The sequence below is a fragment of the Haliotis asinina genome, chromosome 3, assembly GCF_037392515.1.
Source record: "Haliotis asinina isolate JCU_RB_2024 chromosome 3, JCU_Hal_asi_v2, whole genome shotgun sequence".
Taxonomy (NCBI): Eukaryota; Metazoa; Mollusca; class Gastropoda; order Lepetellida; family Haliotidae; genus Haliotis; species Haliotis asinina.
Window position 1 is genome coordinate 73,332,471 of NC_090282.1, and position 26,652 is coordinate 73,359,122.

At 37.1% G+C, this 26,652-nt stretch overlaps 2 protein-coding genes across 3 annotated transcripts in view; one reads left to right on the forward strand and one right to left on the reverse strand.

The window, feature by feature from the left end:
* Nucleotides 1–1,446: 1,446 nt before the first annotated feature.
* The window catches only part of LOC137277063 (ras GTPase-activating protein 1-like), a 51,970-nt gene continuing 26,764 nt past the window's right edge, over nt 1,447–26,652 (forward strand). Inside the window, exons 1-2 of one of the 2 annotated variants that reach the window (XM_067808723.1) lie at nt 1,447–1,631; nt 12,142–12,159. In XM_067808723.1, the coding sequence (XP_067664824.1) occupies nt 1,468–1,631; nt 12,142–12,159 (182 nt within the window). In that variant the 5' untranslated portion in view covers nt 1,447–1,467. The remainder of the gene's footprint in view (nt 1,632–12,141; nt 12,160–26,652) is intronic. The other variant, XM_067808724.1, reaches the window with a different exon arrangement.
* Nucleotides 18,353–19,483, reverse strand: LOC137277245 (uncharacterized). The gene has a single exon (XM_067808907.1). The coding sequence runs from the start codon at nt 19,481–19,483 to the stop codon at nt 18,353–18,355; it is 1,131 nt and encodes a 376-aa protein (XP_067665008.1).

Here is a 26,652-nt window from a genome sequence, read left to right on the forward strand (position 1 = left end):
TGTGAGAAATAAACCAACAACAAATAAACAAACCTTGTACAAATAGGTAGGCATCCACAGTTAGGTTCTTTTTACATCAGGGTCACCAAAGATGTCATTCGCCGGCTATTTGCTAGAAATGAACCCGTGATGCCTCTGCATACCTGTCACGTGCAGAGCTTACATACATTGACAAACGTGTGATCTTTTTGCCCCAACACTGTCGCTATTCATGACGTCAAAATGTTGATGACATCACAAAGCTACGACATCGCTGCACTAGAATGGCGCAGTGACGTTCCTGCATTATTACGTAATGCAAAACGTGTACGTTATCGTCTGATAAGGTACTGTTGACGCCTTTGATCTTTCGCCGAATCATCTTAGAATCTCAGATATATCAACACTTGTTGGTAAAAGAAAATTGTCCTCGTATTTGTAACTTTATCAACTCGTGGTGATGTATTTGATTTCAAAAGACATTCAGGTGAGATGACACTCACCTCACTCGCTTTCTCTCGTTTGATATCAAATCATTAACTCGTTTAAGAAATATGATGTTACAGGGAAGCGGCTTTAGTATTTTGTTTATTACCCTCCAACACAAATTGATAGAAACTGCGGCTACATTGCCTACAGTGCGAGGACTCTCAGCTTCCCGCGAGTCGGGCAAGGTCTAGTACCATTGCAAAAGCGGCATTAGCATTGTGAGGTCAAAACTGTGAATCAGTCTAGCGGTGTTGCACTAGTGTAATACTCATTCGTAACTACTCGTGTCATTCCGGCAAGCAGATCACGGAAAGAGACGAGTAGTTACGAATGGTGTAATACTGCTGTAAAAATATACACCGCTGTATATTCCACGAGAAATAATCTCTATGCATATAAAATGAAAAATCAACCATAATATTAAAAGAGTATTTGAAAAAGCATAAAGTGAATATAAAAAAGAATCAATTCAATTTAAAAGTTCTAATTTACTTGCCCCAATTCAAGGGAAATTACTTGTGTTGGGAGGGGTTCTTTCCAGAAAAAAAGGTTATTACCAGTTTTAAAACAGTACAGTTGAAAAACCCATTCCGATCCCTATGGGCTTCCGTATGAATACGCCTACGATGATAACTTGAAATAATTGTCAGATAAACATACATTGTGCTGGAAACATCAGTGTTGTATGAAGAAATTATAATAGCTCTAAATATGATTTAACATCGAACACTAGTAGCGTGAGGTTTAAAATAAAACAAATTAGAGCTATTATTATTTTGTTACATCCCTATGATTATCCATCCTCAATTCTACCATAACCGCGTTATTCCAATTTTAAAAAAACGCAGACTATGTTGGAAAATCAGAGGTACGCAACGTACCGAAGTCACGGTAGAGTATTCAAACCCGCCGCTATTTCTACTCATCTGCAAGGTGCCTTCAATATTAACCAATCAGTGCCCTTCGTATATTATTCTCGGAGATGCGGAGGAAAATAAAATGGCCGACAATAACATGTCTGCCGATGGCTACATAGGAACAACGGGTGTTTCTGGGGATGATAGTGGAACTTTGGATGTTGGGGAGGATTTCGACCCAACCTCTGCAGATGTGGAATGCGTCGAGGAACAGGTCGACCAACTGACCGCCCCAGATGAGAATTTGTAAGTGTCGATGTGCGCTTCCGCGGAAAAGATTTGCAAACTTCAGTCGACATTATTTTAAAAATTATCCGGGTAGTTCAGGTAAAGATAATAATTATCAGAAAATTCAGTTCCTGATATTGACATTAGGGGTTTGTGTTTTATGACTTCTGGGCCCCGACTTCTGAATTTATTTACACACAGTGTCGTTGAGATGGGCCTTTATCGGTGGCCAATGACTCTGCTCACAGCTCTTTAAACGAGTTGCAGGAGGCGACGTGAACGATACAAGTATCATCTATAGATTCTCATTCTGGGTAGTTTAGCGTTCGACTACCATGACAAGTCACTGTATAATCTTATGGAAATAACCTTTCTGTGCGTATTTATGCCACCTAACTTATGGACAGGGCTGGAAAGCACCCAACTTAATCTTGCCTTGTCATAGATTTATTTGATTTTATTGAAGATACTTCATTAGACCAGAGACCATATATAATATTATATGGTCTCTGATTAGACATACATGCTAATACTCCATGTGAATGCAGTAGAAGGAAGCTCCTCTTGTGTTACTCGTCTGTTATTTTGCAGGAGTACTGTACCTTATACCGCGTACACTTTTTCAGATTAATTAACACTCCTTAAAGATAAGAAAGGGTACCAGACTCTTAACCCCAAACCCTAACCCCAAACCCTAACCCATAAGGATTGTAAAGGTGGCCTAACCCAAACCTCAAACCCTAATCCTAGGGATCGTAAAGGGTGGAGGAGATATGGTGAGATAATTGCTCTGTGGCAATGGCTGATGCTGCACCTGGTAACCTGCATTCCGGCCTATTTTGCTTTTTCACATAGTGCGGACATGGTAAAGTACACCAATTATTTTGAGGATGCCAATACCATATATTGTGCTTTCACACCTGTGAACACTGATATTCTGATTCAGGAAGATGCTACAAACATTAACATTGATGTAGAAGAAATTAATCATATCAAGAACAAATCTGCAAATGTATTACATCTGTGATATCCATTTCACCTGTTTACAGTTTTAAATAAACATGATTAATACATTTTAATGGAATAGTTTGTGCTACCATTACTATTCATTATGGTTGTCAAGATAACCTTGCTTTTTCGGTAAGCTATCAGTCTTATGATAGATCTACATTCCAGATGGTATTTGCATGCGCCATTCATCTTGTTTATGTCCACTGATCATGATGGTGGCAATTTATCAATATGATCAACTGTGTATTGACAAAATCTTACTGTATTTGCACTAATTATTTTCAGTGTCTGATTTAAACTAGTCTCTGCCAATGTCTGATCAAATTTTGTTTAAACAAATCAGCTCTTTTATAGTAAGTGGTTAGTTAGAGGCTTATTAGAACTAGTAGACACCACATTAACAAACAGTTATTAGGAATTGTTGCTTGAAGTTTGAACTTCATTACATTTATATTATGCCATGGCTAAGGTAATATTTATTGATGTTTCTGAGTTTTGTCAAAATGTTAAATGTACATTATGAGTAGACTTTTGCACAATCCGATGACAATATTTAGTAATAAATGATATTTTATCGACATATGTTTCCATTTTGTAATATGCTCCTTGAAAAGTTCATGTAAAATATCCGTGCTTAATTATATCTTTGAGTTTGATATTACTGCTACTTTGCTTGTGTATCAAGCTTAAATCCCAACCTGTACCCGACAATACCCAATTTCAATTGTTATTACTATGATAATAAAAATTAATATTTTTAACTCTATAACTGGTTATTGAGCGATGTTTTGTGTTCACCCTGTTGTACTCTTGTTTGACTCAGTGGTGTGTGGACATTTAATCATGAACATCTATTGGAATTTGACTTACAAGGTGACATAGTTAGACATACTGTTTATCATTTATATATTTGTAGATTATTCTTTTTTGGCAAATGTGCAACGAATGTAAACTGTAATTTGTAAAGTATTTTTTGTGGTACATTGAGTCATCAGTTGTAGACATGGTCAAGGGCTGGTCAGTTTGACTTTTGCTCTCTGTACTGTTTTTGCTAAAGTGCAAAAACCTCACACCTAAGTGGGATGTGTTTAAATTCTTCATTTGCTAGATTTGCAGGCTTACACTATTTTTACTTTAAAATTGTTAATTTACTTTACATCTGTCGTATTGATAGTGTACTGTTATTTTTTTAGCTAACTGTTTGATGTGGCTGTAAATTGAAACATGAATACCTACTTGTTACTTCTTACAATGCAAAGGTTTAGTTCAAGTAACTGGTTTGTATTCAAGCAAGGAGTCACTATAACTTTCTCTATTAAAGATTTTGAAGGATGTTTCTTCATGTATAGTAAAGTTTGGTTTGTTTAATTTTTAATGCCACACTCAGCAATATTCCAATTATATTGCGGCGGTCTGTAAATAATAGAATCTGGACCAGACAATCAAATGATCAACAGCATGTGCAATTGGGATATGATGACATGTGCCAGACAAGTCAACAAGCCTGATCACCTGATCTCCAAAGCTGTCTCTTATGACAGCCATGGGCTACTGAAGATCAGTTCTAACTTGGATCTTCAGGTCTGGATATTAAGTATGATACTAAAGTGTTAATGTGCTAATCAATTAGTGCACCTGGATTGGTAGGCCTACTGATTCTTTGTTGCTATCAACACTATTTTTACCGTTTCCTTAGGTATTTTGAAATGGGATTTACTAGTATTTTGTTTGGTCATAGGGGATATTACAGTAACTGGATATTTTTGGAGTGGTTTGTGAAATAGCAAAATATCATGGTAAAGTAAATGCCATGAAATATTTAGCATTACTGTGTGGTTGGTGCTGCTGATCTCAACATGTTCAGGAACTGTACTGGCTAGCGAACAGCAATCGCTGTGTAACAATTATCACTCATACTTCAGTACCACAAATGCACTGCTCCCGTCAATTACAGTTCCATTATTTTTCCCTGCCATATTTGACAGCTATGAAGGACAGCAAGAGAAGATTCTTCACTGTAAAAAACAAAAGAAAAAATTGAGGATAAAGTTACACGTTCTAACAATTTTTTAATTGTTCACAATCCATTAATTCCCTATTAATTGACAGTAAAAGAAACACTCTAATACTGTTACTGTTTGATATAAATATGTATTATTTCACGAATGGCATAAGAAATTCTAAGTGGCATTAACAGTTAGTCAGTTTTGAGGAAACGTCTATTTCTACCATTTGTGTCTACTGCCATGATTCCCTTTTGCTGCGTTATGTAAAAACATGATTGGCGGCAGTGAATAGGCTGTATATATCTACGAATAGCTAATTAAGTATCGTAATTGATTCTGCTTCAATTGCGGAGTAATTTTGAAAATAACGCTAAAAATGGCGATAACTGGTTGCTAGCCAGGAGCAAAGTTAGAATGAATGAACGGTTGTAGACAATACTGATCGTCAGTTTATTAACGATAATGTTATTAGCGATAATGTACCCATACGTTCGTATTTATTCAAAGGTGATTCATACTGCTTGTATAATATTCCATTGATAAAAAGGCACGAACATGAGGGAAGTATATCATATCTGTATATGTCAGTTTAACTTCCTTATGCAGTGTGTGTATGATGTGCAACAGCTGATGCAAGCATGGTGTATACAATGAATGAAGTATAATCTAATCATACATGTAGTGATTTAATACATATACATTTCATCATGATCATGTATCATGTCAGTGTGTTGTTTTATGAATGAGAAAGTACATTGTGACAAATTGTGACTTTTTCTCTAGTATGTCAGCAAGCACCCATTTTGTATTGTACAGCATTCGATTCTGCCCTTTGTATAGTGGTGTAAGGATTAAGCTAGTTACCCTAATATTGTTGATAGAGCCAAATAGTTGGTGGCTGTAAGAAGGGAAGTGGGATCTGTGTTTTCTCATGAGGGCTATCTGTGAAGTAGTATCATGTTCAGGACAGTTAGAGGTAGGGTCTAGTTTGTTATCTTAGCTGGCTGCAGGGAATCTCCACAACCTTTAGTAAGATGGATTGAGTTGTCTGGGAAGAAGGGATTGTAGACATGGCAACTTTATTTTGTATTGACCAACTGTTGGTACGGACAAGAGGTAATGTTGAAAATAAATCTCTTTTCATACAACCTGTACAAGATGTAGATATATATTCTCTGCTCACATCGGATGTACTTAACCTGTTAAGTCATTATGACCAAACCATGGAGTTTGATGTGTAATTTCTGCATATTTAACTGCACAATTTTGAAAAATTTCTCCAAAAATATTTTCATATGGGTCTTACCTGACAGAATATTATTTTTAATAAAAGTTATGTGAATCCCAACAACACATCCTGATACACTAAGTGCGATATTTTTGCGATATAATGAAAAGACATTACCAATGTGTAATGGAATTATTTTATAGCCGAATTTAGAAAATGACTCTCCAAAACTGTTTTTTTTTCATTTATAAAGCTGTATTATTGCTGAGTGCAGTGTTAAACAACAAAACAACCAACCATCTTTTGCCTTTGGCATGTTTCACTGTATGTAGCTGATTGTTTCAGTCACAGTTCTGTGTTGTCAGAAACTAAGAATTGTCTAAGGTGTATGGGGATGGTGGAATAGCCCAGTGGTTAAAGTGTTTGCTTGTCATGCCGAAAACCCGGGCCTGATTCCCCACATGGGTACAATGTATGAAGCCCATTTCTGGAGTCCCCTGTTGTGATATTGCTGGAATATTGTTAAAAGCGATGTAAAACCAAACTCTCTCACTCCAAGGTGAATGAGATACGCTTCTGGATCTGTCTTCCACAGGCTCCAACTCCAAGTAGAGTAAGGTTATTGCTCACACATTTCCAAACCAGTTGCCATGCCAACAGCAACATGTTTATCCTCTGAAGAACTATGCTGAAAGTTTGAATGATTGATTTATCATCATGAAATCTCTGCCATCAAAATACATTTTGAAGTTGTGACGTTTTGGGGCGGTGGGGTATTCTGGTGGTTAAAGTGCTCACTCGTCAAGTTGATGACCTGGGTTCAATTCCTTATTGGGGTACTATATGTGTAGCCCGTTTCTGGTGTTCCTGCCATGATATTGGTGGAATATTGCTAAAATCGGTGTAAAACCAAACTCACTCACTCATTCATGTTATGATATTTCAATGATTAGTCAAGGCACTATGTCATCTTAAATTCTTTACCTTAAAAATACATTTGATTTTGTGTTCTGTTGTGGTGGTATATATACTGAACATGCTGTTTGGGAATTTCAGAAACACTATACATGTTTAACTTGTCAATAGTTTATCGCACACTAATAATTTGTATCAGCTTCATAACTGGCCTTACAGCTCTGAGGTATCCGAAATTGCACCCGGATTTAAAACCTGTTTGTTGTTGTAGTGGTAATACAGCGGCCATTAATCTGGTAACAGCTTTGGTTGTAAATAATTGATAAACACACAGGAAAATAATCGATCATTTTGTGTGGAAAACTGAAACATTTGTTTGATTACTGAATCAAATGTTTTCACCTATATTCTCAAAATCATAGGTGCTAAAGGTTCACAGATTTGAGATCTTCAATCAGCTGTTTTCCTCAGACATAAAGTAGCATTTTTATGTTAACTGAGAGAAACAAAGATTCACGGGGAAATTAAAGCGTTTTGTTGATGTTTTCCGGTTTTAATGCATGAATTTTCCCATGCTCTTTTATTTGTTTCTCTTAGTATATATCTATCGTTTCCTTTTGTTTTAGTAAGGATAAGACTGTTGGTGGGTTCTTTGGGTTCAGGATTAGATATGTTCAGGTTTTTAGGGAAATTTCTTTCATTTATTGTTTCCATGTGTTATGCCAAATTAAGGTGTTTCATATGCTAAAACACCATTCTAGTATGTTGCTAAACACTTGTATTACTGAAACAACTCATTCAGCTGTATGACAACTATGTTAAACACAGTTCTCACACGATTACTTACACTGTTCTAGTGTTACAGCCCTTGCTAGAGTGTCAGAAAGTGAAATAAACAAAGGTATCAGAAATTGTGATATGTCTGAAAACATACAGTCCAATGATAAAATGTTCTGCCATCAAAACCTCAAACATTTAATGAACCAATTACCCAAATTAGTTTATTTGAACACCAAAGAATAAATAAATTTTATAAAGTTAAAAGAATCATGATTCTGATTCATTATGTTCATGAATGAGTGTTCAGACGAACTAAATTTTGGAATTTCAGCAATTTTGATCAATAGTTATAGTTGTACCTATGTTGTGTGTTCAAGGTGTCCTTCCCAAATTGCAAATACCTCTAGTGATTAATAGATTAGATGAAGGGACCAGTATTTGTTATTTAACGTGATCTATATAAATCTGTATTTACATCCTGCTTTGAATACTTGACCTTTCTACAATGATAACTGGTAAACACAATGATACCTCTTCAAGTGCCGTAGCAGGAACTATAACATGGTATATTAGACTTTCAAAAGTATTGTGCAGTTGCTAAGCAACGCTATCAAGTAAATGCGTACATATCACTGTGTGAATGAAATAACAGGTGACCATTTTTTTCCCTAGTGGGATAACAGGTGCTTGCTATGAGTTGATGTAGTATTGTGTACTGGAGTGCTGGCTCCCATCCAAAACTCCACCGCCCACTCAGCTAACTTCCTGTTGTTCAGCTTCTATCTCCTCTCTGCCTTCCCAGATAACGTTTAAGGTTTAACAGCCAGCACATTAAGCCCCCCAGTGTTATCAGGTTACTGCTGAGCCAATGAGAACTAGCAGGACTAGCATCTATAAACACAGATAATGATAATACCAATGGTGTATACAAAAATAAGAGAGAAAACATGCAGGATTGGTGCTGTTTCTTACTGAAAAGCACTAACTTGTTAATGGGATCATGGTTCCTGGTCTTTTTTTTTGAAAGTTATCTGCAGGTTTTGGCTCATTGGCACTCTGAAAGAATTGATAAAAAGTTTGTAAAGTACATTAAAGTACCATGCTGAATAATCGGCCAGGAGATATATTAACCGGAATTATTGTACTTGCTTTTAATGGTGCCTCAGATCACAAGGTGTTGCTCTTTGGGTGTGTTGGAATTTAAGTATGACAGGGAATAGGAGATTTAATTGTTGAACTACATCTATCAAAGTCTTTGAGTTTATCTTACTTTGTATCATGCTGTCGAGACACTTGGACCCTCTGTTGATTGTGGCATTAGGTTTCTGCTAGTGCCATTGATGCAGAATACGTAGTTCCAACCTCACTTCTTGTTCTTTCAGTCCAAGACTGTGGTACCCTTGAATTACTAAATGATTCATTCCAATTGAATGAAAACATTCTGGAATTCTACATTCTTGTTTAACATATTTGGTAGTAGAAGTGGGTTTGTCTCTTTTAATTCATGTTAGTTAACTCAATTTGCAACATTCCTTTGTTTCACTATTTTGATATAAGGTTATATCTAGTATCCACTGGCTCATATTCTAATTTCCATAAATGTACATAGATATGCTCTGTAAAATGGCACTGTAGTTATAATGTACCTGATATACAGTTATCATTGTTTTGGGAATATAGTCTGGGGAGATAATCTGAATATTGGAAACCTTTAGTTGATCCTCTTAGCTGTCAACCTGTTTATGTAAATATCAATATTTCCTACCAAAACCTTAGTAAATTTACAACTTTCTTCTGTAGGGAATTCCATTTTGACAAGACTTGTTATTGTATATTTCTTTCTAATTTACTTTTCATACAAACTAGATACTTGTATTAACCAAGGGATCAAGGGCTGAGCTTGAGCCCTATGAAGGAATAATTAGAAAATTAATTTGTGTCCTGTTTCCATGGCAGCAAGTTTGATTTTGACTGTTCCTAGTGTTGTGTTTGTCTGGACCATATCTTGAAAGGGTATGGGGTATTCTTTAGTGAAAATGGGTACAAACAAAACCTGAATGTATCACTGATGCTTCAGTCATCAGAAGTATATTGCTTAAGTAGAGGATGTTGGATTTACAACACTGATACAGGGATTGGGAAAGAGAACTTGTTTTTAACAATGGGCTATTTTCAGGATTATTAGCCATTTCCTGAATTTTGAATGGGCCACTGCCCTTGTATCAATAATAAACTTCCAAATTTTAATGGGCCATTTTTCATTCTAATGTGCAAGAATGCACATGGCACCTGCCTTTCCCATGCTGATAAAATGCAAATGATAAAGCCAAGGAGGATACAGATGATGGCGAGAAATTAAGGGAAAATATGCCCATTTATTCCATTCCTTTGGAAAGATTACATCTGTGTTGATGTATATTGCTTTTTTCTTATATGCATTGACATTGGCTGGTGGTGCTTTGCAAAATGGATTATCCTCTCCTGTTTTGAATGATATATATTGTTTAAAAGAAGTTAAGGAACCATGCCAAGTGAAAGAACTGGTACTTGAACAAATACCTTTGAAATAATCTTTTATCTGGAAGTTTCCTGTAATGATTTACATGTTTAGGTCTCAGTCAACCAAGATATTTACTACTAAATCTTGCTGGTTTGCTAAATACACAGAAGTAATAATACTGGGTGTGTTTCAGTTTGATAGAATGGTATCAGTTTAAATTTGGATCTGACTCAAAAGACTTGTTGTGTGATGTTAAGGCATTCAATGGAGAACAGGTAATGTCAATAACTGAACATGACTTACCAGGGTAATTATAGCTTTTACCCATTTTTGTATGTACAATTTGAAAAAAAATAGAGGCTAAGGCAAGACCAATTTTATTTCATGTTTTATGGATCTGCCGGCCATATTTTGTCAAGAATAGGTTAAATAATAAAAATGAAATTTCCCTGCTCAAAAAAATATAATTCAAATGTTTTTATTGTCCCAAAATGTTTTTAGATTGTTTTTTGACTCCCATACACTCCATACATTTCCAAAGTGAAATACTTTTAGCATTTAAAAGGAACAGTACTTTGATGTGATTTGTTTTATTATATTTTCCCACTGTCTTTAGGCTTTCTGAAGACAGAACCCAGTAAATCAAGGTATAAAATTGGTCTGGCCTAAGTATAAGTTTTAAATGAAGATGATAAGAGTTTTTCAAAAATTAAACGGTTTTATAATTTTTTATTTTTTATTTTGCTTCAGTGGATGGCATTGTGGTCTGAATGTCTTGCTAGTAATGATTTGGCAAGTTGTTTCTAGGTTATCAATAGTCACTCTGAACTTTTCTTGAATATCGGGTATCAACACCGATTTGTTTGAGTAGCATTCTTTAAGTTGGTAGTTTGGAGATGACAGAATTTTATGGATGATTGACCTTTTATAATCACAATAGCACCGTTTTGGTACAGCTTCTTTCTTAATTGAAAATGGTATAAATAGCTGTACTGAAAGAATTTATTGGGACTATAACGAAAATGAACAACCACAAAGATTTGTCATCTCAATAATGAAAAAATAATCGTGTTAAACAAGAGTTCATTGGTGGACATTCTTGCTTGAAATGCTGCCACTTGGTACTGGACTGAATAATTTTTGCTGTGACTTTGGTAGAATGAAATTTCTGTGATGCACTTTGTGTGCCAGTTTAGTTCTTTAGAATGAAACCGTGAAGCTTCAGTGCTAATTGAAAATTAAAAAAATAAAAAAAGTTCCCACATTCTTCTAAACTCCAATTATTAAGTATTATTTTAGTAATCCTGGGAATTGAGAGAAACAAAGTAAATCAACTGCTTTGTAATAATTTTTGTTGTTTGATTTGTCTTGAGATTGTTGAGATTGTATGATAATGTTTGTCACCTTAAAATGAACTAGGTAGAGGTGTGATGAATAAGTGTCATCAGGCAGACATGACCTCTCTGTGTACTGTTTAGTACAGAGGGCAAGGGCGTAGCCTAGAGGTTGTAGCATTTGCTCATCACACTGAAGACCTGAGTTCGATTCCCCACATGGGTACAGTGTGTTAAGCTCATGTCTGGTTTCTTTCACTATGAAATTGCAGGAATAAAGCTAAAAGCCGCGTAAAACCAAACTCCATCCCTCGCTTACTATTTTGTATTTAGTGCATAGCATGGTATAAATGGTAGATATAAAAATGCTGATTTGAAAAAGTTGTCCATGTTGCCTGAAAAACAATTTCCTGTGCAGAGTTGTCCTCCTTGGACACAAAAGGATCCCTTGCTTGTCTGTCTGAATCCCATTTAGCCTATATTGTTTCTACAGTTTGTCAGTGGCATACCTGTTTTCATGGTTTTTTTTCCCAAAGTGGTGAAACTCCCAAGATCATTCATCAAACTTTCATCCTGCAAGAAGCTGACATGTAATGTCAAAACTGAAATACTGTTCAAAACAGTGTTTAACAGAAATCTCAGTCATTTTACTGTGTGAAGCAGGATGCAATGTTGTATGGTTTCATTGTTCAGTCTGACAATGTTGACATATACACCACCATTAAATACATTTCTTTCCTCTTTCTTAATGCAGCCCGTGTGATTACAGAGAGTAAGTAACTTAAATTGTATATGCACTTTTTATGTCGTAGGCATATGTTTTGGTTTGTTTTATTTCCATTTCTGTTGCACAGTGATTTTGATGTTGTATAAACACTGATTAAGAATACTTAAATGTACTAAAACACCATTTTTTTCTCTGTAAATTATTCAGCATGCATGTATTTTGGTTTATTTAGCTTCCGTGAAATGATTTTATTGTCTGTGGTGGTAGGTTCAAGATGGCTGAGCTCGTTCTAATCTTCTGTAATGATGTTATCTGTTCTGTCTGTATTACAGCAGTTCAGTGTCTTTTATGTTCATGCAACATTCAGCAATATTCCAGCTATATAATGGCTGTAAATAATCGAATCTTGACCAGACAATCCAGTGATTGCTATTTTGAGCAACAATCCACTCCAGGGCTCCATTTTACAAAACTCTCGTAAGCCTAAGATGTTGTAACCTGTCTTGTAGTATCCGCTACAGTTGACCTGTGATGTGGGTTAGAATTATTTAAAACATTAGCACTACAGTAATTACCCATGGACTTGTGGAGATCAGGGAGAGGGGGTCTGCAGTAGACCAGGCTTGTCATAAGAGGCGCCTAACGGGATCAGGTGGTCAGACTCGCTGACTTTGTTCAAACATGTCATTGTATCCCAATTGCATAGATCAATGCTCATTTTATTGATCATTGGATTGTCTGGTCCAGGCTTGATGATTAACGGACCACCTCCATATAGCTGGAATATTGCCAAGTGCAGCGTTAAACAAACAACCAACCAACAGGATTCATTAAGTTGAACTGTATAACCGATATAGGAATAACACAAAATGTTATGGATGTCAACTTCTTTATTGTTTACACATTTCTTGGCTACAGCTTGCCCCTTCATCAGGTAGATACTGATAGTAGTACAGGATATATATACAACTAATGCACATGAAGCCAGAGTGATGATTTCAAGCATAAATATACAATAAACAGCATATTCTGAGACTAAAGAGAATGAAAGTACAAAAGCAGATATGATGTTGTAGGCAAGTGATAGAAGGCAATGACTGTACAGTTGGGTGGCTGATAGTGTATGGCATACAAAGGCTGTGATAAGGTAAACAAGGTAGGGGAGTTGTTACAGTTAATTAGTAGGTGATTGGTGAAGTCTTATGTCTAATTAATTTCCAAGGGATTGGGTAGGTAAGCACCAGATCTCTGTAGCCCAGAAGCATGTAAACAATAAAAAAGTTGACATCCATAACATTTTGTCTTATCCCTGAATACCAGGAACATGCCTCTCAAGAACACAACTGATATAGTTATCTGGGTATAATTCTAACTCATGAACCCCACATGACCAGATACCTAGTTTATATTCACTGAATAGAATGTCATTTGTCATGTTTATTTTGTTTATTCTTCAATATCTATTTGAGAAATTGTTTCTCATGATGCTTTGGCAATGCTTAAAGGCATGGGTTGTCCAGGCTTTGCAATTTGTTGTACAGAGTTGTCTTCCTTATCTATGGCAGGATCTGGGTTTTATCCTGACTGAAATACTGTTGAAAGTGGTGTTACACAGCTCACTCACAAAGCTTTTCTTTTAACAGAGGCATTGACATTAATCATGTTGATTAAGATTTATTTCTTAGAATAGATTTACATTTTGACTTTGTGGAATGATAGTTTAGATGAACATTTACTAACCTTTTGTGAAAGTGATGATTTTAAGGTTTAGATTATGTTTTTATTACTTTGGAATAGTTACCATATGATGTGAAGACATGTATTGAAGAATGAAGTGCTTTTTAACCTGAAGATGCACATTCAACATTTGCAGGCTGCACCATTGCATGTGGAAACAGTTCCGCTTAACAAGAACCGACATTTCTGATATTGCATTTGCATATTGATTTGTGACAACTTATTTTTGTGTGTGAGTATTAGGGCTGCAACGAATACACTATGTAGTGAATATGTTGTGTCACAAATATTGAGTAATGAATACAAATAATAATTCACAACTGCAATATTGTAATTTAGCAAATGATGCACAATATGGAACACCTATGCTGACAGTGTCAGTCTGTCACAGAAATAACCAGTGATCTCATGACAGTCAAATTTGGTGTGTAACAGTTATTGTTGACAATACCATGTGAGTTATTGTTGACAATACCATGTGAGTTATTGTTGAAAATACCATGTGAGTTATTGTTGACAATACCATGTGCATCCTTGGCAACTTACAGACTACTCTAGGGTTAGTACATATTCCATTCTTGTTTATCACACTTTTGAAACGGACATTAGCTTCAAGTAGAACACACTCCTTTAATAAATTGCTTATATATCTTAGTAATTGGTTCAGGTGACCATGAATAACAAATTGAAATCGTGAAGGGTTATGGTTTGATTCACCAAAAATGTGAGTGAATTGTAACAGCCTTAGTGATTATTTCTTATAGTATGTATAGGACATTATCACCTGATCTTACCAGTTCTGGTATCTCATCTTGAACAATCTGGTTCATGAAACTGCCATATCGTGAATTTAAGCTTCCAGAAATGACACTTGACAGCATCTTCATATCATGAGCCTAGCTTAGTGTTCGACTCTTTGTTTGTGTTTTAACACTGAATAACATTGTAAATGTTAATGTGTCGATCTCCCGTTGATATCGTCAGTTTGGTATCTTCTTTTGTATGTATATGACTTTGTTTGTACTTTGAAATAACAATGCTTATGAACTGTCAGAACAATTCTCTTTTTGAAAGAAAAGGCTTGTGTTTTAGGAATTTCAAATTTGTCACCATGACTTGTCAGTTAAATATCCAATTTGAATGCTGTTCAGTAAATTTTCTCATGTTTTGAGCTACTTATCACTGCATTTAGGTTTGATCAGCTTATCAGTTCCTGATGACAGGTGCTTGTGTATCAATACCTAATATACCTCAACTAAATACATAGTTTCTAAAAAAATACCTCTGACTGGATGGCATTGAAGGTCACTCATATAAACTTGATGCTACAAAGAGTGTTTTTTCATGAGAACTTGAGTATTTGTGAATTTGATATGAAAGTCTATAGTTTTTCTCTTAAGTTCTTGGTCACAAATATTGGATGACCTCTCTTTAAGGTCATGGTCACTACTATAGGTCACGTTATAGAGTATGTATAAAGTCCTAAAACTAGGTAAAATTCATTATTAAACATTAACAAATTTTCCAGTAAGATTTTTAAGATTAAGTGTTGATGACACTAGTTGAATTCAGAAACTACTGTGCTAAGGAGACGTAATATTTTTAAGATCTGCGTGTATGTGATACTTTGAATAAGAGGTCAAGGTCACACAGGATGAACTATGTCCCCAGAAGCTTTTTTGTTTTTTGACATAAAACTTGTTTTCTCAAACTGAAAGTGATACCCTTAAGTTCGAAACACTAAAATCTTTTGTTGTTATAAAAAACTATAGGCACAGCTTCTATTTTGGCTTAGAGTGAAGACCTTCATAGTTGACCACAGGAAGTTGAGGGGATTGTCAGCCAACATGTTAAACCATAGACCTGAGTAACAATAATTTGTGAATTTTCTCTCCATTACCATGGTTACATATTGTATATTGCTCATACTGATGAAGTCCATATTGGTAATATTTGAGTAGTGTCATCAGTGTTCCTTTGCCCTACCTGACCTCCATGATATTCAGTGTCTGAGGGCATGCGCCTGACATGTCATTCTTCTCTTCTTTCCTGCCCAATAAGGATGTGAGGGACTGGACTGGAACATTTATTGGATTTCCATCGAGGCTATGCTTTGCGGACGTATGATATCCACAATTTTTTACCTCTACAGACAGTTTTTTCAATTCTCGGTTGCCTAATTATGCTTCATTTTGGCGCTGCCAACCAGAACCTAGGCTGCCTCACCTTAACAGCAAACATGCTCTACGGCTTCCTGAGTTGTCCCATCTGTTGAGGCACATGAGGGATGATGATGATCTGTATGGGGAAGCATGTACAATGTGAATGACAACCTTAGGTATATGTACAAAGAAAGTGACCTATATAAAACGACCTGGACAGTCCAGCAGTTCCACTTTCAGCTTTACATCTGTCTTTTGAAGAAAGCAGCTACCACCAAAGATTATTCACAGTTTGTCTGTGGCCCAAGACCAAGACTTTCGAAACTCTCTTAGTGTAAAGATGGTCATAAGTGCCATACATTAACATTAACAGACGACTATCTTACTTCAAGAGAGCCTTGTAAATGTTTGTTGTTTGGACCAAGTTAGTGTTCAGTACACAGTCAATCTGGACCAAGTTACTGTTCAGTAATGAAGTCATCTGTTTGAAGTTATTGTTCAATGCACAGATTGTCTGGAACAAGTTATTGTTCTGTACACAGGTTGTCTGGACCAAGTTATTGTTCAATGCACAGATTGTCTGGACCAAGTTATTGTTCTGTACACAGGTTGTCTGGACCAAGTTATTGTTCTGTACACAGGTTGTCTGGAACAAGTTATTGTTCAATGCACAGATTGTCTGGACCAAGTTATTGTTCTGTACACAGGTTGTCTGGACCAAGTTATTGTTCTGTACACAGGTTGTCTGGACCAAGTTATTGTTCTGTACACAGATTGTCTGGACCAAGTTATTGTTCTGTACACAGGTTGTCTGGACCAAGTTATTGTTCAATGCACAGATTGTCTGGACCAAGTTATTGTTCTGTACACAGGTTGTCTGGAACAAGTTATTGTTCTGTACACAGGTTGTCTGGAACAAGTTATTGTTCTGTACACAGGTTGTCTGGACCAAGTTATTGTTCAATGCACAGATTGTCTGGACCAAGTTATTGTTCTGTACACAGGTTGTCTGGAACAAGTTATTGTTCTGTACACAGGTTGTCTGGAACAAGTTATTGTTCTGTACACAGGTTGTCTGGAACAAGTTATTGTTCTGTACACAGGTTGTCTGGAACAAGTTATTGTTCTGTACACAGGTTGTCTGGAACAAGTTATTGTTCTGTACACAGGTTGTCTGGAACAAGTTATTGTTCTGTACACAGGTTGTCTGGACCAAGTTATTGTTCAATGCACAGATTGTCTGGACCAAGTTATTGTTCTGTACACAGGTTGTCTGGAACAAGTTATTGTTCTGTACACAGATTGTCTGGACCAAGTTATTGTTCTGTACACAGGTTGTCTGGACCAAGTTATTGTTCTGTACACAGGTTGTCTGGAACAAGTTATTGTTCTGTACACAGGTTGTCTGGACCAAGTTATTGTTCAATGCACAGATTGTCTGGAGCAAGTTATTGTTCTGTACACAGGTTGTCTGGACCAAGTTATTGTTCTGTACACAGGTTGTCTGGACCAAGTTATTGTTCTGTACACAGGTTGTCTGGACCAAGTTATTGTTCTGTACACAGATTGTCTGGACCAAGTTATTGTTCTGTACACAGGTTGTCTGGACCAAGTTATTGTTCTGTACACAGGTTGTCTGGAACAAGTCATTGTTCTGTACACAGGTTGTCTGGAACAAGTTATTGTTCTGTACACAGATTGTCTGGACCAAGTTATTGTTCTGTACACAGGTTGTCTGGAACAAGTTATTGTTCTGTACACAGGTTGTCTGGACCAAGTTATTGTTCTGTACACAGGTTGTCTGGAACAAGTTATTGTTCTGTACACAGATTGTCTGGAACAAGTTATTGTTCTGTACACAGGTTGTCTGGACCAAGTTATTGTTCTGTACACAGGTTGTCTGGACCAAGTTATTGTTCTGTACACAGGTTGTCTGGAACAAGTTATTGTTCTGTACACAGGTTGTCTGGAACAAGTTATTGTTCTGTACACAGGTTGTCTGGAACAAGTTATTGTTCAATACAGAGGCCATTTGGACCAAGTTATTGTTAACACACGTTGTCTTCCAGCTATATGGCGGCAGTCTGTAAATAATCGAGTCTACACAGACAATCCAGTGATCAACAGTATGAGCATTGATCTGCGCAAACAGGAACTGATGATGTGTCAACCAAGTGAGCGAGCATGACCACCTGACCCTGTTAGTCGCCTCTTACAAGCACAGTCGCCTTTCATGGCAAGCATGGGTTTGCTGAGGGCCTATTCTACCCTGGGACCTTCACGGGTCTCATGGCAAGCATGGATTTGCTGAAGGCCTATTCTACCCCAGACCTTCACAGCTAATAGGTTGTTTGGACCAAGTTATTGTTCAATACACAGTTCTGGAGCAAGTTATTGTTCAATACACAGCTCTGGAGCAAGTTATTGTTCAATACACAGCTCTGGAGCAAGTTATTGTTCAGGACACAGCTCTGGAGCAAGTTATTGTTCAATACACAGCTCTGGAGCAAGTTATTGTTCAATACACAGCTCTGGAGCAAGTTATTGTTCAATGCACAGCTCTGGAGCAAGTTATTGTTCAATACACAGCTCTGGAGCAAGTTATTGTTCAGGACACAGCTCTGGAGCAAGTTATTGTTCAATACACAGTTCTGGAGCAAGTTATTGTTCAGGACACAGCTCTGGAGCAAGTTATTGTTCAATACACAGCTCTGGAGCAAGTTATTGTTCAATACACAGCTCTGGAGCAAGTTATTGTTCAGGACACAGCTCTGGAGCAAGTTATTGTTCAATACACAGTTCTGGAGCAAGTTATTGTTCAGGACACAGCTCTGGAGCAAGTTATTGTTCAATACACAGCTCTGGAGCAAGTTATTGTTCAATACACAGTTCTGGAGCAAGTTATTGTTCAATACACAGCTCTGGAGCAAGTTATTGTTCAATACACAGTTCTGGAGCAAGTTATTGTTCAATACACAGCTCTGGAGCAAGTTATTGTTCAGGACACAGCTCTGGAGCAAGTTATTGTTCAATACACAGTTCTGGAGCAAGTTATTGTTCAGGACACAGCTCTGGAGCAAGTTATTGTTCAATACACAGTTCTGGAGCAAGTTATTGTTCAATACACAGCTCTGGAGCAAGTTATTGTTCAGCAAGTTATTGTTCAATACACAGCTCTGGAGCAAGTTATTGTTCAATACACAGTTCTGGAGCAAGTTATTGTTCAATACACAGCTCTGAACCAAGCTATTGTTCAGCAAGTTATTGTTCAATACACAGTTCTGGAGCAAGTTATTGTTCAGGACACAGGTCATCTGAACCAAGCTATTGTTCAGCAAGTTTTTGTTCAATACACAGTTCTGGAGCAAGTTATTGTTCAGGACCCAGGTCATCTGAACCAAGCTGTTGTTCAGCAAGTTATTGTTCAATACACAGTTCTGGAGCAAGTTATTGTTCAGGACACAGGTCATCTGAACCAAGCTATTGTTCAGCAAGTTATTGTTCAATACACAGTTCTGGAGCAAGTTATTGTTCAGCAAGTTATTGTTCAATCCACTGCTCTCTAGTGAGTTGTAGTAGTGACAGTAGTAGTACAAATCAAGTATTGATATCAGCTTGCTCAAATCTGTATGGTTTTGTTAAGATGCTATATCTGTTGTTATATGCTCACAGTGATGTGTTTATGTAACATTACGATAATATACTGTTCACTGGGCATATGAGGATAACTCCCAGTTCGCTGGACATTAAGGATAACATACAATTCACATGCAGAATTGCAGATGTATATCTTAGACACATGTCAATGAAAGTCAGTAAGGTAAATTTGTTATCAACCAATGCTTTGGGGTATATAAGTGATGTATAATGGTTTGATGTTTCTTTCAGGAAGTGTTATATGGTGTGCCATGAGGATTGGTGGACCAATTCATTGCCTTGTTAGAAACTATTAAAAATTCAGTGCAAAAGTTTAAATAAATACATGAAAATATATGATGCAAATGTGATGCATGGAACTTCCATCAATGAGAATTATTAACATGGTCAGCTTTGAACTCAATGCTGCTTTTGAGGCGACCCGTATGTTATTTATTGTTATTACTGCACATGCATTTTGTGAGCTATGAGCAGCCAGAATATTTGTAATGCATGTGCTTGGAGATAATGCATGACATTGAAGGTTGCATTGGAGAATGAAGGTCATTTTTAAAAGATAATTTACATTTCAAAGATCAGAGGGATAATTAGTTACGTTTTAATTAGCACCATTTGTATTTTCAGATTGTTTAGCTGTTTACATTATACTCAGTCTAAGTAAACTTAGTCTCAGTGTATTTCAGTGTATTTCGTTACACTCCACCACTGAGTCTAACAAAACCTAGTAGAGGGTGGCGTCAGGTAACCTTTGAGCTACTTATAACCGTCCAATCAAACGCGAGACGGTTAAATAGATTGAACCAATCAAACAGTGGCTACTATTTAGGGATCGGAGGAACTTTCAAAATATTCAGGTTACCGACACAGATCTCTCCACAAACAAAAATCTGCATATAACACAGTTATTTGACCAGCTGTATATATGCTTTGGGGGTTCTGTTGACATGGTTACCATTAGCCAATATTTCCGCAAGATGACATCCTTGAATACTGCCAAAAACACTATTTTCAGGGACTGTTTACACACCATTGTCATGGTTGTAACGTGCACCGTGTGCATCACCCGGAAGTGTTCGTACACTAAATAGCATTCGGAATCGTTCGGGTACGAACCTTTTCGAGATAAAAAGTTCAAAAGGTATGTGCAAATAACAACTTTCGCGATTTGGTAAGCTGTGTTCTCATTGGTCAATCTCAAGGTTACCTGACGCGACCTCCCATAAGGTTTTGTTAGACTCAGTAGTGGAGTGTAACGAAAAGTACTGAGGATAAGTTTACTTAGACTGACGTTATACTGTGTCACATTGGCTAAGTCCCGGTTCTGATTCCACACCTAGCTACACTGTGTACAATGTGTGAAGCCATGACCATTGCTGAAATATTACTAGAAGAAAACTAAACTCGCTCACTCCCAAACTGAATTTCACACTGTGACCTTTAGTTATCTTTTAGAAGTCATATGAATAAATAACCCATTTACTAAAATTTCAGTAAAATTATCATGGAAAGTTTATTTGAGTTGTCTTCATGAGAAATCGAATATGCTTGAATCCAGTTTTTGATTTGAAAAGTTAAAACACTTATTTGTTGACATCAATAGACCCTTTTAGTTCAAAATGGTAAATATGTACCGTTAGTTATTTGATGGACGTCCAGTTTTTGTTTTTGTGAAACATGGGACTATGTATTCAGCAGCGTCCATATGTACGTCAGTAGTCAATACGTCCTGTTTCTTGTTAATGCTATATCTCATGAGCTGTTGTACCCAGTGTCCTCAAATTTGGTGACAGCCTACATTGGGGAAGTACGCAGACACCAGTTGATTTTGGTGATGTTGACCGCGTTTTCAAGGTCACTACAGCACTTTGACCACTCTTCAAACTCTTGTTAGCGCGATATCTCATGAACTGTTGTGCCCAATGTCTCCAAATTTGGTGACAGCCTATATGGGGGATTACACAGACACCAGTTGATTTTGTTGACCTTATTTTCAAGGTCACAATGACTCTTTGACCACTTTTCAAACTCTTGTTAATGCGATTTCTCATGAAATGTTGTACCCAGTGTCATCAAATTTGGTGACAGCTTACATTTGGGGATTACGCAGACACCAGTTGATTTTGCTGACCTTGATCTTCTTTTCAATATGACCACAACACTTCATCCACTTTTTGAACTTATGTTAATGCAATATTCCATTACGCATTGCAACCAATGTCCTCAGTTTTACTTTATCCAGACACCAGTCACTTCAAGCATCTTGTGTGGAAACAAAAAGTAAAGAGTAGTGAATATGTTATAAGTATTTAATTCTTCTTAAAAAAATGGGGACATTGCCATGTTGGTGTCAAACACTTGTTTTACTATGTTTCATGGATGTTCCAAAATTCTCTCAAAGTGTTTTTTTTTCCTCTATGAAAATCTTGTTCAAGCAAGACCAATTTTATTTTTGTTTTATGAATCTGCTGGTTGTTTTTTTTTCAAGAATAAGAAAAAGAAAACAATTTCACCACACCAAAAATTACAATCCGTATGTTTGTATTGGCCAAAAATTTAGACTTACATGAATTGCAAAAAGTAAAATATGTAGAGTATTTAGAAGGAATATTACTTTTACTGTTGGATTTACTTTTCCCCTCCTGCCTTGAGGTTTTTCTCAGAACAAAAATCTGTGAAACAAGAAATATAATTGGTCTGGCCTAAGGTTGATTAAATCGTGACCTCGTTATTTGTTTGTTCACTACTGGCACTAGATTCAAAAAACAAAATGTTAACAGTGTTCATTCTTAGGTACAAAATTGCCAAATGCTTTCACAGTATGTATACCTGTCAGTATGTGTTCTAGAAAATTCACTGCTTAGAAAGCAAATGTAGGTGTGCTGCAAAAACATGGCAGTGTTATTGTAAATGTTTAGGCAAGACCATTTGCTTCGTTATGTTTTCTTGTCCTCAGATAACTTAAAAGCAGATTTTTTTTTATTCTTGAAAAATTCCAAACAAATGCGTAGAGCAAAAAAAATAAAATTGGCTTTATGTATTGTTTACAATGAATCAACCAGTGACAGGATATTCAGGCATGCCACAAGAGAATCATTGATTCTGATTGGTCTCATGACTTTAACATATTCCTGAGTTGTTAGTAATGCATTTATCAAAAGAAATGTATACAATTTCCTGCTTGTATTTCTGAACAACTGCTTCCTGAAATGAGCTTAGGCTCTGTATTGGTGTTCTGATCTCTGTGGTTGGGATGTACATTTGTTCATTCATCTTAACTTTCTTATGATTCAAATAAAGATCCAGGTAAGAATTGGCTCTCATAAATTTGTGCACTGTGGAAAGGGTCCCTGGATCTGGTGCTCATGCTTTCTGACATAATCAAACCCTATGAATAAATCACTGGATTGGCTGGTGCAGCTGCAATAAAGAAGCACGAATCAAACCCCTTGAATAGATCACTAAATCACTTGATTGATTGGTGCAGCTGCAATCAAAATGCGCAGATCAAACCCCTTGAATAAATCACTGTATTGACTGGTGCAGCTGTTATTAAAATGCTCAGATCAAACCCTATGAAGAAATGACTTGATTGGCTGGTGCAGCTGCAATCAAAATGCTGAGATCAAACCCCTTGAAGAAATGACTTGATTGACTGGTGCAGCTGCAACAGAAATGCTTGGCTCAAACCCCTTGAATAAATCACTGGATTGACTGGTGCAGCTGCAATCAAAATGCTGAGATCAAACCCCTTGAAGAAATGACTTGATTGACTGGTGCAGCTGCAATGGAAATGCATGGCTCAAACCCCTTGAATAAATCACTGGATTGACTGATGCAGCCTTAATACAAATGCTGAGATCAAACCCCATGAAGAAATCACTGGATTGGCTGGTGCAGCTTTAATACAAATGCTGAGATCAAACCCTATGAAGAAATCACTGGATTGGCTGGTGCAGCTGCTATTAAAATGCTCAGATTAAACCCCATGGAGACATCACTGAATTGGCTGGTGCAGCTTCAGTTATATACGGTGTTTGCCTTATAGCTGGAATATTTCTGAGAACAACTTAAAAAATAAACATAACAAGCAAACAACCTAGGAGCTCTTCATGGATTTATTTTGTGAATTTCTTCTTTTTGCAGTTAGTTTTGGGGAAGTGTGCAGATCCCAGTTAGATAAGTTGTTATGTTTTCAAAACCGTGATATCATGACAATGTGACAGTGAGCAGTACAGCTGACGGACAGGTGCCATTAGAGTTCACCAGTCAGCTGCACATCGAGGCACAGTAACCGTACACGTGTACCTACACCATGTGAAAAGGGTGAAAATAGCTCTGATGATGTCATCTGTTTTCAGTTGAGACTGGTGACGTCATGTTACAAGGGACATCTTGGTAAATTTCCTACGTATGATAATAATAAATAATAATAATACAGTCGAACCCCATTGTCTCGAACTCGGTTGAGACGAATTCTCGGATGTGTCGAACTGACATCTCGGTCCCTGCCTATTTCCTTATATTTATCATTATTTTTACCCTGATGTGTCGAACTAGATGTGTCGAATTCCCGGTTGTGTCGAACTCATTTTAGGGTCCCCAAAGGCTCTAACAAGTACAAATATACCCTTTTGTCTCGAACTGTCAAAGCTGGTTGTTGCAACTGAAAACTTCAGTCGCGCAATCGGAAGTCATCCTCATAAACGTGCTACCTAAAGATCAAAAGTAACGATTAACGGACTCAACAATCAAGTGACATGTTTAACTACGCATCTATACACACATTGTCAGCACACTTACCAACTGAACTTTACTCAAACAATTAACCATAATTAAGTTGTTACCAGTGACACGTTGATCACGGACCGACAGGATATCTCTAAACAAACAATGGCGCATGTTGTTGTCATGTGACAGTCTATGTTAGCGGTCATGTGATTTCCTTGAAAATACAAAATGAGAAGTGAGGAAAACGGAGTTGGATTATCTAAATTGATGTTTTGTGTGTGTTTTTGGTTTAGTATTTAAGGTGTAGGATCAAATTTTTTAACCAGTACGGTTAGTAACATGGCAGAGCAATTCAGCGAAGGACCCGATCAGCCCGGGGGGATAACTGGATCGCATGTTACACCTATAAAGCGAAAATTATCTGTGAAGACAATAGAGATGAAATACGAGGCTGTCATAGCTGTGGAGTCGGGTGGAAAATCCAAAGCAGAAATTGCAACTGAATTTGGCATATACATGGATTAAAAATGCTTAATACAATAAGAAACTTTTTTGAGCAATTCTGCTGTGATGCCATGCCCGAACGCCAAACAGACTGTAATTTCGGATTTTTTTTTGTCAACTAAATGGGATCGCTTGTGAGTTTGTTAAATTATTCTTGTTCTTATCTTTTTGTATGCATATTTATTTGCCATGACGAATAAAGTGATTGAATTGATTTACATTTGCAATTTAAAGATCAATACTGCCGTAAACGTTTATTGCAAAGATATATTTTTCGTATGTGTATCCTACTGCAAAACAACGATGTGTTAAGCACCGTGGTCGTGTTGGTTCTTGATCTTTTCAATGCTGACGGATGTGTCGAACACTCGGATAAGTCGAACTTTCCCCTTGGACCCGACGAGTTCGACACAACGGGGTTTGACTGTAGTTCATTTATATTGTGCATGACTCCATGAATATTTCATGCTCTAAGCGCACCGTCTAAAATCTCACTGACTTGACTCATCACAGAATGCTTGCTTATACAGGTATGTTTTGAGTCTGGAGAGAATGTGTAACAGTCTTTAATGTATTTTGGTAACTAATTCCACTCAGTCGCAGCTGCAAATGAAAAGGATCTCTGTCCGTGGGAAACTGTGTTGGTAACTGGGATAGTCAGCAAATTTTTGGACTCTGATCTCAAAGATTGAGCCGGGATATGTGGTACGATACAGGCATAGAGATACCCTGGAGCATCCCCTGACAGACTCGAAGCACAGGGGCTTACAGGTTATCCTTTGTTGTACTGGAAGTCAGTGGAGGGTACGAAGGATTGGAGTTATGTGATCATACTTCCTGGAGCAAGACACGATCCTGGCAGCTGTATTTTGAATGCACTGGAGTCGTTTATGCCCGAATTTGGAGCGTTGGTGAGCAGTCCATTGCAGTAATCAATTCTTGAGATCACAAGAGAAAGTGCCAGGGTAGCTGTAGAAACTTGACTTAGGAATTTACGCATATTACCAATATTGCAAAGTTGACTTGAGCAGACTTTTGCAATATACGTGACATGTTTGGACATTGATAGTTCACTATCCAAGATTACTCCCAAGTCTCTGACTTCTGTGGAGAGTGGAATGAAACATCTCCCAATCTGTAGACCATGTAGATCAGACTGCTCGCACCTTGAACGTGGTCCAAATAGCAGGCACTCAGTCTTATTGTCATTCAGTCTCAATCTGTTAACATTCATCCAACTCTTTGTACGGGCACAACATGAGGTGACACGCTCAGCTGCAGCTGCTGCTTCTCCTGGTTGTGACTTGAAGACTTGAGGACAGCTGGGTGTCATCAGCGTATTGTTGACGAGGTAGCTGATACTGGTCAATGACTTCCCCAAGTTGTTTGGTATAAAGGGTGAATAGAATCGGTCCTAAGACCGATCATTGTGGAATGCCACAAGTAAGATTAACTGGATCTGACAGTTGACCCTCAATGAGAACAGACTGAGTCCTGTTTGAGAGATATGACTCCATCCACTACACACACGAACCTGAGATTCCAAAGTCATTTGGAAAGGACTAGTCATAATTCCAAAGGTAAATTTGTTATTTGTGATATCTCTTCTGTTTCAGCTATGAACTTCAAGATACAAATTTTTGATTTTAACAGAGAACAAGACATGATGGTTCATTTTTGTGTAAACATGCCCTTTGGTGTGGGATGACTAAATGTTCAAAGTCTTTGCTTGTTCCTCAGAAAGTTCTGG

What these genes read in the sequence shown, in the direction of transcription:
- LOC137277245 (XM_067808907.1), bottom strand. Translation starts at nt 19,483, where the DNA reads ATGACCTGTGTCCTGAACAATAACTTGCTCCAGAACTGTGTATTGAAC.